The 17,530-nt window shown below is 41.4% G+C and overlaps 1 protein-coding gene across 2 annotated transcripts in view; it reads left to right on the top strand.

Moving 5' to 3' along the window:
- Positions 1 to 17,530, top strand: part of GRIK2 (glutamate ionotropic receptor kainate type subunit 2) — a 1,405,635-nt gene that overhangs the window by 1,303,861 nt on the left and 84,244 nt on the right. For both annotated transcript variants that reach the window (XM_069726310.1, XM_069726309.1), the window contains one exon: positions 6,906 to 7,131. In XM_069726310.1, coding sequence (XP_069582411.1) covers positions 6,906 to 7,131 — 226 coding nt within the window. The remainder of the gene's footprint in view (positions 1 to 6,905; positions 7,132 to 17,530) is intronic.

The raw sequence follows: 17,530 nt of genomic DNA, 5'->3' as shown, positions 1-17,530 counted from the left end.
TTGGCAGTGAGGAATATTATTTAGCTACAAAAAAAAGTTTTTCTTATATGCTGGTATGCAGGAATATTATGTAGCTTTAAAAAAATTTTTTTTAGAATATGCTGGTACTAAGTAATATTATTTGGTTCTAAAAAGAGCAGCTTTGTATATTATGGTAGTCGATGAAACCCTGCAATCTCTCTCTAATCTCACAGTCTGTTTCTACAGTATACTACACAATGCAAACTAGCAGAGATCTGCGGCATGTACAGTACTTGTTCTGATAACACCCAGGTGCCTGCCTTTTCCTCATAATAAATCTCTCCCTATGCTATCCCCACCTAAGAGTGAACTAATCTTCACTCTTGGTAGCTCTTAAAAGTGCTTCCCTCCCTATATGCTATTTTCACTCTCCCCGTGCACACACTACGCTCACACTATGCTGTTTCCAGATTTAATTTACACAAGATGGCATCAGCATGGTTTCAATATCCCCTATGACACTGAAAGGCCAGTCAATCACAGTAATGCCACACTAAAGATTAGTGTTGAGCGATACCGTCCGATACTTGAAAGTATCGGTATCGGATAGTATCGGCCGATACCCGAAAAATATCGGATATCGCCGATACCGATATCCGATACCAATACAAGTCAATGGGACATCAAGTATCGGAAGGTATCCTCATGGATCCCAGGGTCTGAAGGAGAGGAAACTCTCCTTCAGGCCCTGGGATCCATATTAAAGTGTAAAATAAAGAATTAAAATAAAAAATATTGTTATATTCACCTCTCCGGCGGCCCCTGGACATCAGCGGGAGGATCCGGCGTCCGGCACGGCTTCTTTCTTCAAAATGCGCGCCTTCAGGACCTGTGGAATGACGTCCCGGCTTCTGATTGGTCGCGTGCCGCCCATGTGACCGCCACGCGACCAATCAGAAGCCGCGACGTCATTCCTCAGGTCCTAGAAGGCGCTCATTCTAGGACTTTAGCTGAGGAATGACGTCGCGGCTTCTGATTGGTCGCGTGGCGGTCACATGGGCGGCACGCGACCAATCAGAAGCCGGGACGTCATTCCACAGGTCCTGAAGGCGCGCATTTTGAAGAAAGAAGCCGTGCCGGACGCCGGATCCTCCCGCTGATGTCCAGGGGCCGCCGGAGAGGTGAATATAACAATATTTTTTATTTTAATTCTTTATTTTACACTTCCGATACCGATACCCGATATCACAAAAATATCGGATCTCGGTATCGGAATTCCGATACCGCAAGTATCGGCCGATACCCGATACTTGCGGTATCGGAATGCTCAACACTACTAAAGATGGTGTCGACATTATTGTGATTGGCAAGCAAGCCCAGCATAATCATTGGCTATAAATAAAGTGCCAAACATGCAGGGCGGGTTACTTGAAAATACCGAGGCTAATAGCAAATTGCTCGCCGAGTAACAAATATCCCGAATACCGTACTATTTGTGTGAGTAATGAATAGTGCCGAATGTATTTGCTCATCACTACAGACTGTGCACTATACTAGGCACTTAGCTGACATATATTGGTCCTCAGTATACCATACTTCTAAACATTATTAACTTTAAGCTATGCAACGCTTACCATGTGAAAATGACTTATGGATAAGCTACATTAGGGTCAGCAACTACATAGCAAGCTGTTTTCTGGTGATTATTGAATCTTTTGAAATTCAAATTTAATAGGTTTGTCAATTTTTTCCCCAAAGTTCAATTTGCAACAAATCAATTTGCAGCAAAGTCCGGAAAGCTTCCAAATGACCTTAAAAAACGTGTGTAACACTGAGTTCTCCTAGGGCTGACTCCAAGCCATTTCAAGCTCTTTAACAAAAACAAGGCTATAGTACTTTAAAACTGACTTCACCATAGAAACAAATGGTAACAGGTAGTAACTAGTGATGAGCGAGTATACTCATTGCTCGGGTTTTCCCGAGCACGCTCGGATGATCTCTGAGTATTTGTTAGTGCTCAGAGATTACGTTTTCTTGGCCTTACCTGCATGATTTATGGCTGCGGGGCAGCCTGGACAGATGTGGGAATTCCCTAACAAACAGGCATTCCTCACATGTATTCAGCCTGTCTAGCAGCTGTAAATCATGCAGCTGTGGCAATGAAAACTAAATCTCCTAGCATTAGCAAATACTCAGAGCACTAGCAAATACTCACAGTATACTCGCTCATCGCTAGTAGTAACCAACAGCCAATTTAATGATTTAGTGCAGAGACTATTCAGGCACTTCAAATTTAAGAAAATGTCAAAAAAAGCTCACTTTTACTTTGTCTTTTGTGATCAGTCAACACTGACTCAAACTGGAAGTGTCTCTGTCAGAGGTAACATTCTTCAGCTGTGACTGAGACAACTGTTGGGTTACATAGTCCATAATGCACTCTTTTTCCTTCCTAATAATATGTTTTCCAAGATATAAAGGAGGCCAATTGTGCCCTCTGTTTTATAGTGACAATGTGCTTATAAATTATAAGTTATTATCAAGCATAGCCTTTTTCTACATCAATGACAGCATGCAGTCTTTTGTAATAATGTTCAAGTGGGTGCCTGAGTACCTTTATTACTTATGTGGTAAAGCTACATAAGAAAAATAGTTCAGATTATGCAAATTCTTTGCTTATTAAGCATGTATATGTATTTTTGAGTAATCCCTTAATTGATGTAACTGATGAAGACATCAGGACACAATGATAACTACTCAGGGACCTTTACTTTCTTCTACTGCAGTCAATGAAGGGTCAGCCAATTTTTTTATCATGTCATGTTGGAGACGACAGGTGTTTGTACCCTGTGCAAAGGTTCATTGCTCATGATTGCAATCTTTTCAATTTTATTTTCTGCTAAGAGGCTGAATTATTCCTGCTATAAATTTTGATTACATTCTCTATGTTTTGCTTAAGCTATTGCTAACTGTGGTGCTTATGACAGCAATTTTTTTCTGGAAACTCTATCATGTACAGAGGTTGCTATCCTCTGTATTAATTTTTTAACATTGGTGTCTAGTTTTGAAAAAAACAACCATGAATACCAACTGTTTTTTTACAAGTTGTATGTGAAATTATCTTTGTCTGTTTGACTTTAGCATGTGTGGTGCAGTGGTGTCTACGCTATGTGATGTTGAGTCAGTGACCCAGGAAAGTTCGAAGTAAAATGTAGCTTTAATGTCCAAACTTACAAACAAAACACAAATGTTTCCTCTGCAGCCCTGAAATAAGACAGTCCAGAAATGCATCCAGTTGCAAAGGGTGACTGCACCACCGTATCATGCTGTGGGGTGCCAGGAGTTTGTTCTGATTGCATCTGTGTTCCCTCACACAGGCTGAGCTTTTGCAGAGCCAACTGCTCTGCTTGCTTCAAACTCCACACGGATAACAAAACCCTATACTGCAGGGTTTTTAACTGGAATCTGTGGCCATGGGCCACCTGTAAGACCCGGTTTGTAGGAAGTAGACCGCTCCATTACCATCATGCAGTCTGCTTAAAACATAAAAACCCTTAATGGGTTTTCCTGAACATTGCCTTGATCAAATAGGTTGACCAGGTCCACACTTACTTTTGCTTTGCCTTGTGACTCACAATTGTCCTGCTGTAAACACAAGGCACTCCAGATAGTCTAATAGGACTTTGTATGCATCCTGGGGGATATATACCGACCCTTGCATATGATCTCCCTCACTGACTCACACATGGCATTAGTAGAACCATGGCTCATCAAGCATATATAAATTTATCAGCATTCCCCCTGTCTGGATGTATCAGTACCTGAAATATTAAAAAACACATTTAGGAAACAAGATCAATCTTCATCTATGTCATCTACGTTGGTTATATACAAGGTAATTGCAGTCAGAATACATGTCGGTAACATAGATGAATAAATACATTTCAGAGGAATTTAATTCTATTTGAATTTTATAAAAATCTGCATTCACCAAAAAGCTGATTTTTTTTGTAATTTACAAATTCAGCAAAATGCGAGTTGAAGGCCACCATTTATTTAACTGCATGAAGCCATCAAAATGTTACAGAATAAGAAAAAAAACATATACTCACCTTTCCCACCACTCCAATACTCACCACACCACCAGTCCTGTCTCGTAGTATCTTCTCATCGGTGTCGGTGCCTCTGAAATTACTCAAGGCTTCTGGGTTTGCAAGGCCTGCAAAGGCTACAGCCCATATATCATGGCATGCTCCATGACCTTTGCAGGCACAAATGCAGAACCTTCATGGCCATAGAAAAACCCAGAAGCCTTGGCTAATGACAGATACCCAAAATATTTAAGCACCGCTGACTCAAAAATGCGATGAGGAACAGTCAAGTGAGGGTGAGTGACAAATAGGTGAGCAGGGAAGTGAGTATAAAGTTTTTTATATATTTTTTTCATATTACAGTCCTTATAAAAAATAAACATTACATTTGGATTTGGAGAGGATCTGCAAGGAAGAATGGCAGAGGATCCCCAAATCCAGGTGTGAAAAACGTTCAGTTTTTCTTTTTTAACAAATTTGCAAAAATTACTACAGTTCTTTTTTTCAGTCAAGATTGAGGTGCAGAGTGTACATTAATGAGAAAAAAATGAACTTTTTTGAATTTACCAAATGGCTGCAATGAAACAAAGAGTGAAACATTTAAAGGGGTCTGAATACTTTCTGTGCCCACTGTAAATATTGGAAAAAAGGCTGTCTGTGTGATTTATCATTATCATACTTTTTTCAAACGTGGCATACATCTGCCTGTGGTATTTATACGTAATTTTATTACGTTTGTTGAATTCAATATGACAAAAACAGCAATTCTGTATCTTTTTATTTTGCAACATTCATCATGGAGGACACACAGCACAATAATTGAATGTTTGTTAAAGATTTGTGACGCCAAATATGCATGTTTTATAATTTTTATAAAATATGACAAAAACAGCAATTCTGTATCTTTTTATTTTGCAACATTCATCATGGAGGACACACAGCACAATAATTGAATGTTTGTTAAAGATTTGTGACGCCAAATATGCATGTTTTATAATTTTTATAAAATATGACAAAAACAGCAATTCTGTATCTTTTTATTTTGCGACATTCATCATGGAGGACACACAGCACAATAATTGAATGTTTGTTAAAGATTTGTGACACCAAATATGCATGTTTTATAATTTTCAAAAATTGTAACCTTATTTTTTTTACTTTTTGCTGCATGAAAACGTCCTTCATTCTTTAGATAAATCTATTTTAAACTGGTTAAAACAAATTGTTGTTAATTTATAAAAATTAATAAACTAATTCCAGGTCTTTTATTGGCAGTTAACCCCTTAATGACCAGAGGTATTTTTGCTTTTGCTTTTCAATTTTTTTCCCCTTCTTCCTGGAGCCATTACTTTTTTATTTTTTTTATCTAAATGACCAAGTGAGGGCTTGATTTTTATTGGACGAGTTACACTTTTTATCAACACCATTGGTTTTACCATGTTGTGCACTAAAAGACAAAAAAAAATTCCAAATACTGTGAAATTGCAAAAAAGTGCAATACCACAGTTTTTACCATATTCACTAAATGCTAAAACTTGCCCTTTTGATTCTCCAGGTCATTACGAGTTCATAGACACTAAACATGTATAGGTTTTCTTTTTATTCAAGAGGTGAAAAAAAATTCAAAGATCAATTCGTCAACAAAAAAGCATCATCTTCTGATATCCGTAACGTCTCCATTTTTTGTGATCTCGGGTTGGCAGAGGGCTTATTTTTGTATGCCGAGCTGACATTTTTAATGATACCATGTTGGTGCAGATAAGATCTTTTGATTGCCCGCTATTGCAATGTTGTGGCGGTGAAAAAAACATAATTCCATTTTTAGTTGTTTTCTCATTCCGACGTATAGGGATCGGGTTAATATTTTTTATATTGATAGATTGAGCGATTCTGAAAACGGCAATACCAAATATGTGTATGTTTGATTTTTTAATTGTATTATTTTGAGGGGTCAAAAGGGGGGTGATTTGAACTTTTATATTTTTTTAAATATTTTTAAAAACATTTTTTTTACCTTTGGCATCCCTCAATAGTCTCCTGATTGGCTCTGCTACATACAGGTGATGACCAGATTGCCTGCATGAAGCAGAATTGCTCACCTGCTATGAGTGCCGACCACTGGGTGGGGCTCATAGCAATCCAGCTGTGACAACCATAGAGGTCTGCAGGAGACCTCTGATTGTAATGCCAAACCATCGTTGACCTGCAATCATGAGACGGGGTCACAGATAGGCGGGATTTCCGGAGAGCTTGCTGGAAGCTCGCATTAAATGCTGCTGTCAGAGATTGACAGCAGCATTTAACTAGTTAACAGCCCAGGGGCAATTGAGATTCCACCCGCAGCTGTGAGAGGCACATGTCAGGTGTTCAAAACAGTAGACATGTACCGGAAAAGACGTGGGCTCAGCGCCGGAGCCCACATCAAAGGGAGCGAGTCTGACATCGGCATACATTTACGCCCGATGTCGGAAAGAGGTTTATGCTAATAATTTATTCCTATCCTTAAATTATAAGTGAAAAACTATCCTTAATGTTCCTACAAGCTTTATTTTCCAAACTTTCAATGTAGATCATACTGTTTCAAATTAATTTAAAATCTAGAAGTTATCCTGATATTTAATGCAAAAGTTTTTGATTACCTACAGAGGACATGAGAAATTTGAAATTGAGAAAATGTTGCAAACATTGGTGGATATGAATGACATACAATAGTTAAGGTTAAAAATATAAAAATATATGTGAATCCTGCAAATTAAATGATGCAATCTAGTATTGTATAGTTAATGTACAATAATAATTTTAGCAAAATAAAAATATTACCAAATAATAAATATTTTTTTGTTTGTTCTTCCTTAGAAATCTAAAATACCAACATATGAAAAAATGTGGGCTTTTATGAATAGCAGAAGCCAGTCGGTACTTGTTAAAAATAATGAAGAAGGTATCCAGCGTGTGCTCACCTCTGATTATGCCTTTTTAATGGAGTCAACAACCATTGAATTTGTCACACAACGCAACTGTAACCTGACACAGATTGGAGGCCTTATAGATTCTAAAGGTTATGGAGTTGGAACTCCCATGGGTATGTGGAATGCCAATTATTTTGTCTTTGTTCATTTATCTTAGTTTCAGTGCGGGGGGGGGGGGAGCTAAATGTCTTGCCAACAATTGAACATAGCTTAAAACCATGTATAATATGCTAAAACAATGTTTCTTCTGCAACAAAGACAAAAGAAAATTTAAGTATATTGATGCTATATTTCTTTATATTCATTAAAGGAGACTTGTCACAATTTTATGCCTGTTTTAGTAAGCGATTGGATAATAATAATACATTAATACATTTCTAGGATGGGTAACAGATGAATGTCACAGTGCAGAATATTAAGAAAAGATGCTTCAAAATCATTATATCATTTCAAATACTATTATTTGCTTAACCATAAAAGGCTGATAGGTTCTCTTTGCTGATTTCAATAGTTAATTGAATTAACATTACATTTTGAATTATTATTTCCACATAAGGAACACAAATTTTATTAAGCGGGTATACTATATTAAAAGCAATCAATATAGAAAACAGTTCAAATATGTCAATTCTATTACCTTTTTTCCCCAAGAGTGAAATTTTGGTATTGATTGCTTTATATCTTTTTTAAAACGCTTTATTATGGATCCATATTACATCATGCTCAAAATGTAATTCAATGAGGCTCTGATTATACCCCTACGTGCAAAATTGCATACAGATATTTGTTCTTCAGAGTATTGGGTGTCGAGTTCCTGCCGCTGCACAGGGGGAATCTCAAACCATGTCCACTGGTCTCACATTCCCCTCCAGTCGCAGTGGAACCTGCTCAGCAGAGACTTCGTTCCCAGCGTCTGGCTCAAGCTGATACTGTGTGAATGGTTACTGCTGCCTTTACAGGCTCTGCCTTTCTAGCCAGCACTGATCAGCAGCGAGCAGGCCTTTCTGGGACTAAGTCCTGCTTTTCCCATACTGAGCATGCCCACGGGATAACCTCCCATTGGAAATTGGGGGTCACATGCTCAGGTCCTGTTGCAGCTCGTATTGGACCATCAAGAAGGTCCCGGAGCGCTACTGCTATAAATGGTTCGCATGGTTGCTCGGCCATGCGCTAGTGTAAACTTGCTAATGTGTGTATGGATGTATGCCTGTCGATGGATGAAAGCTCCGAATCATTCCCTTCCCTAGTGTTGATGCCTGCTCGCGAATGGTGGAAGCAACCTAGCGCCAGACAGTGCTACTCTGCACATCCAGCACACAATTCAGCGTCTCTCAGCAGCGACTGCCAGTGATGTGCCATACGCTTAGTGGGCTTTACTGGCCCTAGTTAGGGTGGTTAGTGGCATCCGCAAGAGTGGTGTTGTACACACTCTTGTGCGATAAATTATTAATTTCATTTCTATCCCTGACACCACAGTAGCGGTGTCGAGTGTAAGAGGTCTAGAGAAACTCTTTCCCCTTGTCTTGGGACAGAGTTCTGTAACTCTACTTGTGCTCTCTGTGTGGTATTGCGGCCCTGTGACGCAAAAGGATTTGCATTCTTTATATTGGGTGAAGCTAACCCATGTGTGTATTCACATTATACCGCCATCTAGAGATTCCGATAGCCAAACAGGGCGCAGAAACCATCCACAACAGCCAGACCCAAGAGCTTCTGTCATTGGTTGCTGACTTCACATGTCCTTCTCCAAATAAAAAATGGACAAATGGCTTTGGCACCACTGTAACATCATAGTGAGGCTGCTGCTGCATGTAGTCAGATAGTTAACTAGGTGATTTATTTTCAGCTAGTTCAGATAGATAAGACCCTGTGTCAAATTGACCTTCCAGCATATAAATCTGGGGAGCTAATTCTGTGGTGCAGTCACCTCTACATATAAATCCATAGCGCTACTGATTATGTGCTACAGCGATCAGTCACCACTTCAGCCTTCAGCATATAAATCCATAGTGCTGCTGATTCAGTGTTACAGCAACCAGGCACCACTTCAGCATATACATTCTTTGTGCTAAATGTGTTTTCCAGCCATCAATCCACATTTCAGCATCTAATTCCCTTGTGTTAATTTTGTGGTTCAGCAATCAGTCCTCGTGTACAACATATAAATCCTTTGTGGTAATTGTGTTTTCCAGCCAACAGTCCACATTTCAACATCTAAATCCTGTATGCTAATTGTGTGGTCCTGTCACCAGTATACATTTCAGCATATCAAGCCTGTGTGCTAATTGTGTGCTCCAGCCACCAGTCAACATTTTAGCATATAAATCTTTTGTGCTGATTCTGTGGTCCAGCCACACTATCTCAGCAAATAAATACTGATTAATAATTAGTGACATGTGACTGACAGGTCTATGCCTAGGGTAGTGAAACAACAAATTAAAATAGGGGAAGGTACATCCAATATGAGTGTGACAAAGCGAGGTTGTGGTGGAAGGGGGAATAGTCGTGGTGTTTGAGGTGTACGTGGGCAGATGGTAATGTTACTGGATGCTCTACTGAACAAGCACCGGCTCCTCCTATCCAAAGACAACTGACAACTTATGTTACTGGACGAGTTATTTGACTCCCTTTCTTTGATAGCGATGCAGTGGTATGCCATTTAGATAATTTTTTGAAATGTGGAGACTCCAAGTTGGGTCTCCATCTCGTGGGTCACCTTTAGTGGAAAGGGTGTCTGAGCCCAATCATACCATTTCTACTCTGGAGAAATTGATGCTACTTTAGTGGTGTTTTCCAATAATGTTTTGAAATGTGAAGACTCCAAGTTGGGTCTCCATCTGGTAGGTTGCCTGTAGTGGAAGGCTTGTCAGAGCACTAGTCCTACACCTGTCACTCATCCACCTTGTACAAATCAATTTGAAAGCTATAAATGTTTGGCCAGGCTCTGTCTTATTCATCAATGCTGCACCATTATTAAATTTCTACTGTGGGTCAATTGATGCCATAATTTTTGAAAATGTTTTGACTTTAAGTTGGGCCTCCCTCGTGTGTTGTCTGAATTTGGCAGGGACTCTCAGCCCAGCAGGCCTACACTGGTCACCCACCTCATCATTTCAACATAATTTTAAAGCTGTAAATGCTGACCCAGACCTTATGTCATGCATGGCCCATGCCTGACTGCTGTGTCATTATAATATATCTACGGTGTGTCAATTAATGCCACTTTTTATGGTGTCTAACCATAATTTTTGTAAATATTTGGAGTCCAAGTTTTAGTCTCCATCCTGTGTGTTGCACCAGTGTCACGCAATGTGTAGGAAAGGCTAAATGCAACATTAAGGGTTAAGGGAAAGGAAACAAAACACTAGGGAAGGGGGAAATGGAGACCTTTAGACAGATCTAACATCATCCTGTCTGCCCTATCCTCCCTATATTGGTTCCGCATCTATCACCCAGCAGGATACCTAATCCCTGCCTGACCCTGGCGATGAGCACCAGGAATGATAGGATGAGCGCTAGTCTATCCCCACTACTACAAAAAGCAGATGGGTTGCACAAACAAGGGGAACACTTAGCTTGAATAGACTCAGAGACAAACACGGACGTCCTCCAAACAACATAGAGGAAGATAGCCGACTGCTATAGCTTCAAGCCGCAACAGGGAATTGGAAAGAAAAATATCATCTGCGTCTTCCAGCTGCAAGCTGGGAATTATATACACCCCGGTCCAGGTGTGTCAACTAGAGACAGGGAAGGTTGCTACTGGGTCCTAAAGACAGAAGGCTCAGGAAGAAGCTTGCAAAGCAGACTGCTGAGACTTTCTGCAGTCAGATGCAGAGCGACAGTATACAGCCTCTTACACACCTGTGACAACCAGGCCCACACCTGTCATGCAATCTCCTGTTACTGATCAATGTTTAAGCTACAAATGCTAGTCCAAGTCCTATCCCAGGCCCTGTCCCATGCTCCATGCTGCGCAATTATACTATTTGTACTCTGAATCAATTGATGCCACTTTTCCTGGTGTCTGCCCATAATTTGAGCAGTTTTGACAGCTTTTGGCCCCCATTGAATTCAATTGGGTTCAGATAAGTTTAGTGAGCTATTTGCTGAGCATTGGAAAGTTTGCCGAACCAAGCCGGTCGGAAACCTTAAAAGGTTTGCTCTTCTCTAATAAGAAGCAGTGGATGTTACTGAGTGAAAATTGAAAACTGCCCTTGTTGTGTCCAGTATGTTGTAATTGCCAGTATGTTGTAGTACAAAGTTCCCAGCTTGTGCTTTTGGACACACGTACTTGTAAACTAGGAGGGCTTTCATCATTACAAAAATGTCAAACATGTGAACGCTTGATGTGGTTTAGACAGAGTGAGGCTCAGAAAAGAGGGGGCATTTGGATTTGGGAAGGCAGAATTTGCTGGATTTTTTGGGAGTCATTTCACTTTTCCAGAAACGTGGAACCCCCTTCATTTCATTTCCATTAACAGATGACCAACCTAAATGGTTGATTGATTTTTTTACATAAGGTTTTGGATCACATTTGTCCTGCGTTCTACATTTTTTGATCATTTTCTATTCTGATTTTTGGGATACAGAATGAACAAAAGCCAGCAATTTAAGAATTGCTTGGTTGATTTTTTTATGCTGTTCCGCATGTGGAAAAATTAATAAGGCATCTTTATTCATTTTGTTAGTATGATTAAAGCGATACCACTGTATATCTTTTTTATGTTTTGGTGCTTTTACACAATAAAAACTATTTTATAGAAAAAAAATAATTATTTTACTTAATTACTTACTTAATTTTTACTTTTTTATTTTTCTGCTGATGGAGCTGTATAGCTTCTTGTTTTTTCAGGACAAGATGACATTTTCAGAGATACAATTTTTATTTACATTTGTCTTTTTTATCTCGTTTTTGTTTGGCGCTTAAGATGATCTTTTTTTGCTTAATTTTTTAATTTTTTTTACAGTGTTCACTTAAAAGGTTAACTAGTGGCACTGTTTTGTAGGTTGGGTACTTATCAATTATACCCAATATGTGTACTTTTTTCATTATTTTTGTTTTTACATGAATAGATGTTTTTGGATTTTTTTTTTTCTTTTTTTTTCTTCTTTTTTATGTGATTTTTTTAGTATGGAACATCAACTTTCTACCGAGTGATAGCTGACCTAAAACTATACAATGCTTTTGCATGCAGGGCTTTAGATCAGCATCTCTCACACAGGAAGGAGGCATGTCAGTTCCCGCTCTGACTACGAGCTTACAGGCCACCGTCTCTCAGTGACTCACGGACATGTTTTGGCCCTAGATCACCATGGAGACCATCAACACAGCACAATTGCAATCCCATTTTGCTGATGGGAGCAGAGAGGGATGCCCATCGATGTCACTGTCAGTATTGACAGCGGCATCAGAGGGGTTAAGCGCATGCAGTTGGTGCTACCACTGGTCATGGACATTGCTACAGGATGTCAGCTCTCATATAGACTGACACACTAGTTTGAGGCAGCACTCAGCATGAGCCCGTGCAATGATTCAGAAATATTTGTACTGCAGTTTGAGAGAACACAGTTCCTGCAGCACTGTACATATACAGTGAAGGAGTTAAGATTTGAAAATTAATAACTACTTGAAAAAAACAGCATAAACAGGGCTCACTGCTCAGCTGACAGGTGGGCGGGGAAGTGGCTAATGAATATTCACTGCACTTTAATCATTGGGATCATGTAGTTTCCCCAGCGCTGGATTCCGGGCACCGTGGACATTTTTTCTGCCTCCTGTGAGTAGAACTACAGTGGATCCCACTCGCACTGCCCCCTCCCCACTTGGTACATCCAAACCATAAGATGCACCCACACTTTCCTCCTAAATTTGGAGGAAAAAAAGTGCGTCTTATGGTCTGAAAAATACAGTAGTTTGAGAACCGACATTGGCAGCTAACAATTCATGCATGTCGCCCATGAAGTCTCTTGATAAGGAAAACATATTTGTCAGTAAGGACACGCATGGAATTAATGTGGATGTAGAAATAATAGAAATTTGCAAATATTCACTGTCACACTGTATCTGTTGGGGACCTGCAAGTTTCAGGTTACATACTGCTGGATTTGGAGTATGAAGAAGAGGAGGAGGATCAGCAGCAATCGAATGTTGAAAGTAATATAAACTTGGCACAAGCAGTAAAAGAGACTGACCATAAATCCAATCAATACATGAATGATAGTGCTACCAATTACAACCAACCTGGGAGAGTAAACTATTAACTCCAAGCAAAGGGATGATTTTTGAGTAGTCACAATTTTATACCCTAGATTTAAAAGCAAAAAAAAAGGATTTTCTGGGCTCTGAAGTGAAGTCCAAATTGGATTATTAACAGGATTAACTGTGACAACTGTTCTGCAAAGCTTTCATTAAACAGATGCCTGCCACCCACACTACTGACCATTAGCATACACAAACTATCCCTGCAGACACAACACTAATTCACTTGTGCCAGTGTAAACCTAAAACAAGTAAAGGTACCGTCACACTAAGCGACGCTGCAGCGATACCGACAATGATCCGGATCGCTGCAGCGTCGCTGTTTGGTCGCTGGAGAGCTGTCACACAGACAGCTCTCCAGCGACCAACGATGCCAGTAACCAGGGTAAACATCGGGTTACTAAGCGCAGGGCCGCGCTTAGTAACCCAATGTTTACCCTGGTTACCATTGTTAAAGTAAAAAAAACAACCACTACATACTTACCTTCCGCTGTCTGTCCCCGGCGCTCTGCTTCTCTGCTCTGGCTGTGAGCGCCGGGCAGCCGGAAAGCAGAGCGGTGACGTCACCGCTCTGCTTTCCGGCCGCTGTGCTCACAGCCAGAGCAGAGAAGCAGAGCGCCGGGGACAGACAGCGGTAGGTAAGTATGTAGTGGTTGTTTTTTTTACTTTAACGATGGTAACCAGGGTAAACATCGGGTTACTAAGCGCGGCCCTGTGCTTAGTAACCCGATGTTTACCCTGGTTACCAGCGAAGACATCGCTGAATCGGCGTCACACACACCGATTCAGCGATGTCTGCGGGAGATCCAGCGACGAAACAAAGTTCTGGACTTTCTTCCCCGACCAGCGATATCACAGCAGGATCCTGATCGCTGCTGCGTGTCACACTGGACGATATCGCTAGCCAGGACGCTGCAACGTCACGGATCGCTAACGATATCGTCCAGTGTGACGGGGCCTTTACTGATGCAGAACTAGCAACAGCTACAGTATATTAGACATGTTGGACCAGATGTTTTATCTCCCATTGCACAAATAAGCTACTAGCATTCCAATAAAGAGAGATGCATAGACTGAAGAGTCAGGTCCAACCTTACCTAGACTTTGTCTTTTCTTAGGCACATACTCAAATCTACAATCAGATGGATTTATGTGTTAATAGATTGGACCAGTGACAAGAACTGGCCCAGCTTGCAATCATCATACCTTTATGTTTAGCCTCCAGTGTCATGTCAGAGAGGGTGCCACAAGTGTGGAAAACATAAAAAGTAGTGATGAGTGAGCACTAAAATGCTCAGGTGCTCGTTGCTCAGTTTGAGCAATTTGCAATTCTCGGGTACGCAGCCAGAACAATGAGCATTTTTACAGCGATCCCACTGGGGGTCCTTTAAGGTCTAAAAAGGTATGACAATGATGGAAACAGTGGTCAATTGAAATGGGAACATCATGGGATATTCCCCTCGAAGCATTTCTAACTCCCAGGTCACAGCTTTGAGCAATGTTGCCAGAGTCTTAAGGTACCTTCACACATAATGATTTTGTTAACGATATCGTTGCAACGTCATGCTTTTTGTGACGTAGCAACGATCCCGCTAATGATCTCATTATGTGTGACAGCGACCAATGATCAGGTCCCTGCTGGGAGATCGTTGGTCGTTGGGGAATTTGGTCGCTGATCACCCGCTATCATCGCTGGATTGGCGTGTGTGACGCCGATCCAGCGATGTGTTCACTTGTAACCAGGGTAAATATCGGGTTACTAAAGCACAGGGCCGCGCTTAGTAACCCGATATTTACCTTGGTTACCATTGTAAAAGTTAAAAAAAAACAGTACATACTCACATTCCGATGTCTGTCACATCCCCCGCCGTCAGCTTCCCTGCACTGACTGTCAGCACCGGCCGTAAAGCAGAGCACAGCGGTGACGTCACCACTGTGCTCTGCTTTACGGCTGGCGCTGACACAGTCAGTGCGGGAAGCTGACGGCGGGGGACGTGACAGACATCGGAATGTGAGTATGTAGTGTTTTTTTTTTACTTTTACAATGGTAACCAGAATAAATATCGGGTTACTAAGCGCGGCCCTCCACTTAGTAACCCGATGTTTACCCGGGGACTTGGGCATCGTTGAAGACAGTTTCAATGATGCTGAAGTCTTTCCCCTGATCGTTGGTTGCTGCAGAGAGCTGTCTGTGTGACAGCTCCCCAGCGACCTCACAACGACTTACCAACGATCACGACCAGGTCATATCGCTGGTCGTGATCATTGGTAAGTCGTTTAGTGTAACGGTACCTTTACCCCATTTTTCCTGGTAAATATGTTAATGAGCATCCTTTCCAGGGTAATGAATTATATATAAGGCAAAATAATTAACCCAAAACAAAAATGTTCCTCCACCACTTGGGCTATGTTCACATGCAGCATTTTTGATGCGTTTTTCAACTTTAGCATTGCTTTAATAATAATAATAATAATAATAATCTTTATTTATATAGCACCAACATATTCCGCAGCGCTTTACAGTTTAACAGTTTCAAACACAAAAGTCATAAGTAACAACGTTAACAATACAATAATTAAAGCAAAATAAGACGACCCTGCTTGTGAGAGCTTACAATCTACAATGAGGTGGGGGAGATGCAAAGTACAGGTGTGTATTTACAATGATGTATTTACAATCATGGTCCAGCCATCTTCAGGGGTTGGGGAATAGATGGGGATAGTGAATGGGCTACACACACACACACAAATATAAAATGACTTTGATTAGTGAACGTGATAGGCCGCTCTGAACAAATGTGTTTTGAGCGAGCGCCTAAAACTATGCAAATTATGGATGGTCATAATATCTTGGGGTAGAGCATTCCAGAGGATTGGCGCAGCACGGGAGAAGTCTTGGAGTCGGGAGTGGGAGGTACGGATTAGTGCAGAGGTTAAGTCATTTGCAGAGCGCAGTGGTCTGTTAGGCTGATAGACAGAAATGAGGGAGGAAATGTAAGGGGGTGCCGCACTGTGGAAAGCTTTGTGGGTGAGAACAAGTACTTTGAATTGTATCCTGTAATGAATGGGTAGCCAGTGTAACGACTGGCGAAGAGCGGACGCGTCTGCTTTCAACCAATACAAATGCACTCACTGGGAAATGTCATTGTAATATTTAACAACCTTAGCTGGCCATGTGGTGTGTGACACATCATCAGACACACAGTGTTGAGGCTGAAGAACCTGCATTGGTGAATTGCAGTGGTGAGCTTGAAGAACTTGGACTGGAGAATTGCAGTATCCAGGCTAAAGAATACCTGACAGTGGAGAATTGCAGTATTGAGGCTAAAGAATACCTGGCAGTGGAGAATTGCAGTGTTGAGGCTAAAGAATACCTGGCAGTAGAGAATTGCAGTGTTGATGCTGAAGAACCTGGAGTGGAGAATTGCAGTGTTGAGGCTGAAGAACCTGCATTAGTGAATTGCAGTGGTGAGCCTGAAGAACCTGGAGTGGAGAATTGTAGTGTTGAAGCTAAAGAATTCCTGGCAGTGGAGAACTGCAGTGTTAAGGCTGAAGAATACCTGGCAGTAGGGTTGAGCGAAATGGGTCGGCCACTTTCAAAAGTCGCCGACTTTTGGCAAAGTCGGGTTTCATGAAACCCGATCCGACCCCTGTGTGGGGTCGGCCATGAAGTCGGCAATCTTCTGAATGTGGTATCGGAATTCCGATCCCGATTTCCGATATGTTTGCAATATCGGAAATCGGTATCGGAATCCATATTTAATGTAAAATAAAGAATTAAAATAAAAAATATCGCTATTCTTACCCTCTGATGCGCCCTGGTACTAACCGGGAACCTTCCTTCCTTCGAATCAGGGCTTCCAGGACCTTGCGGTGACGTCGCGGTGACGTCGCGGCTTGTGATTGGTTGCGCGGCCGCCCATGTGACCACTCGCGCGACCAATAACAAACCACGACGTCACCGCGATGTCACGCAAGTTCCTGCAAGCGCTGATTCGAAGGAAGGAAGGCTGCCGGAAAGAAGCCGGGCGCGTCCGAGGGTGAGTATATACCTAATAGGAATATACTCACCCTCGGACGCGCCCTGCTTCTTTCCGGCAGCCTTCCTTCCTAAGCGACCTTGCGGCCGCCCATGTGACCGCTCGTGCGACCAATCACAAGCCGCGACGTCACCGCGATGTCACGCAAGGTCCTGCAAGCGCTGATTCGAAGGAAGGAAGGTTCCCGGTTAGTACCAGGGCACGTCAGAG

Source organism: Ranitomeya imitator, chromosome 5 (genome assembly GCF_032444005.1).
Source record: "Ranitomeya imitator isolate aRanImi1 chromosome 5, aRanImi1.pri, whole genome shotgun sequence".
In the NCBI taxonomy this organism is placed as follows: Eukaryota; Metazoa; Chordata; class Amphibia; order Anura; family Dendrobatidae; genus Ranitomeya; species Ranitomeya imitator.
This window is presented reverse-complemented; position numbering and strand designations above follow the sequence as displayed.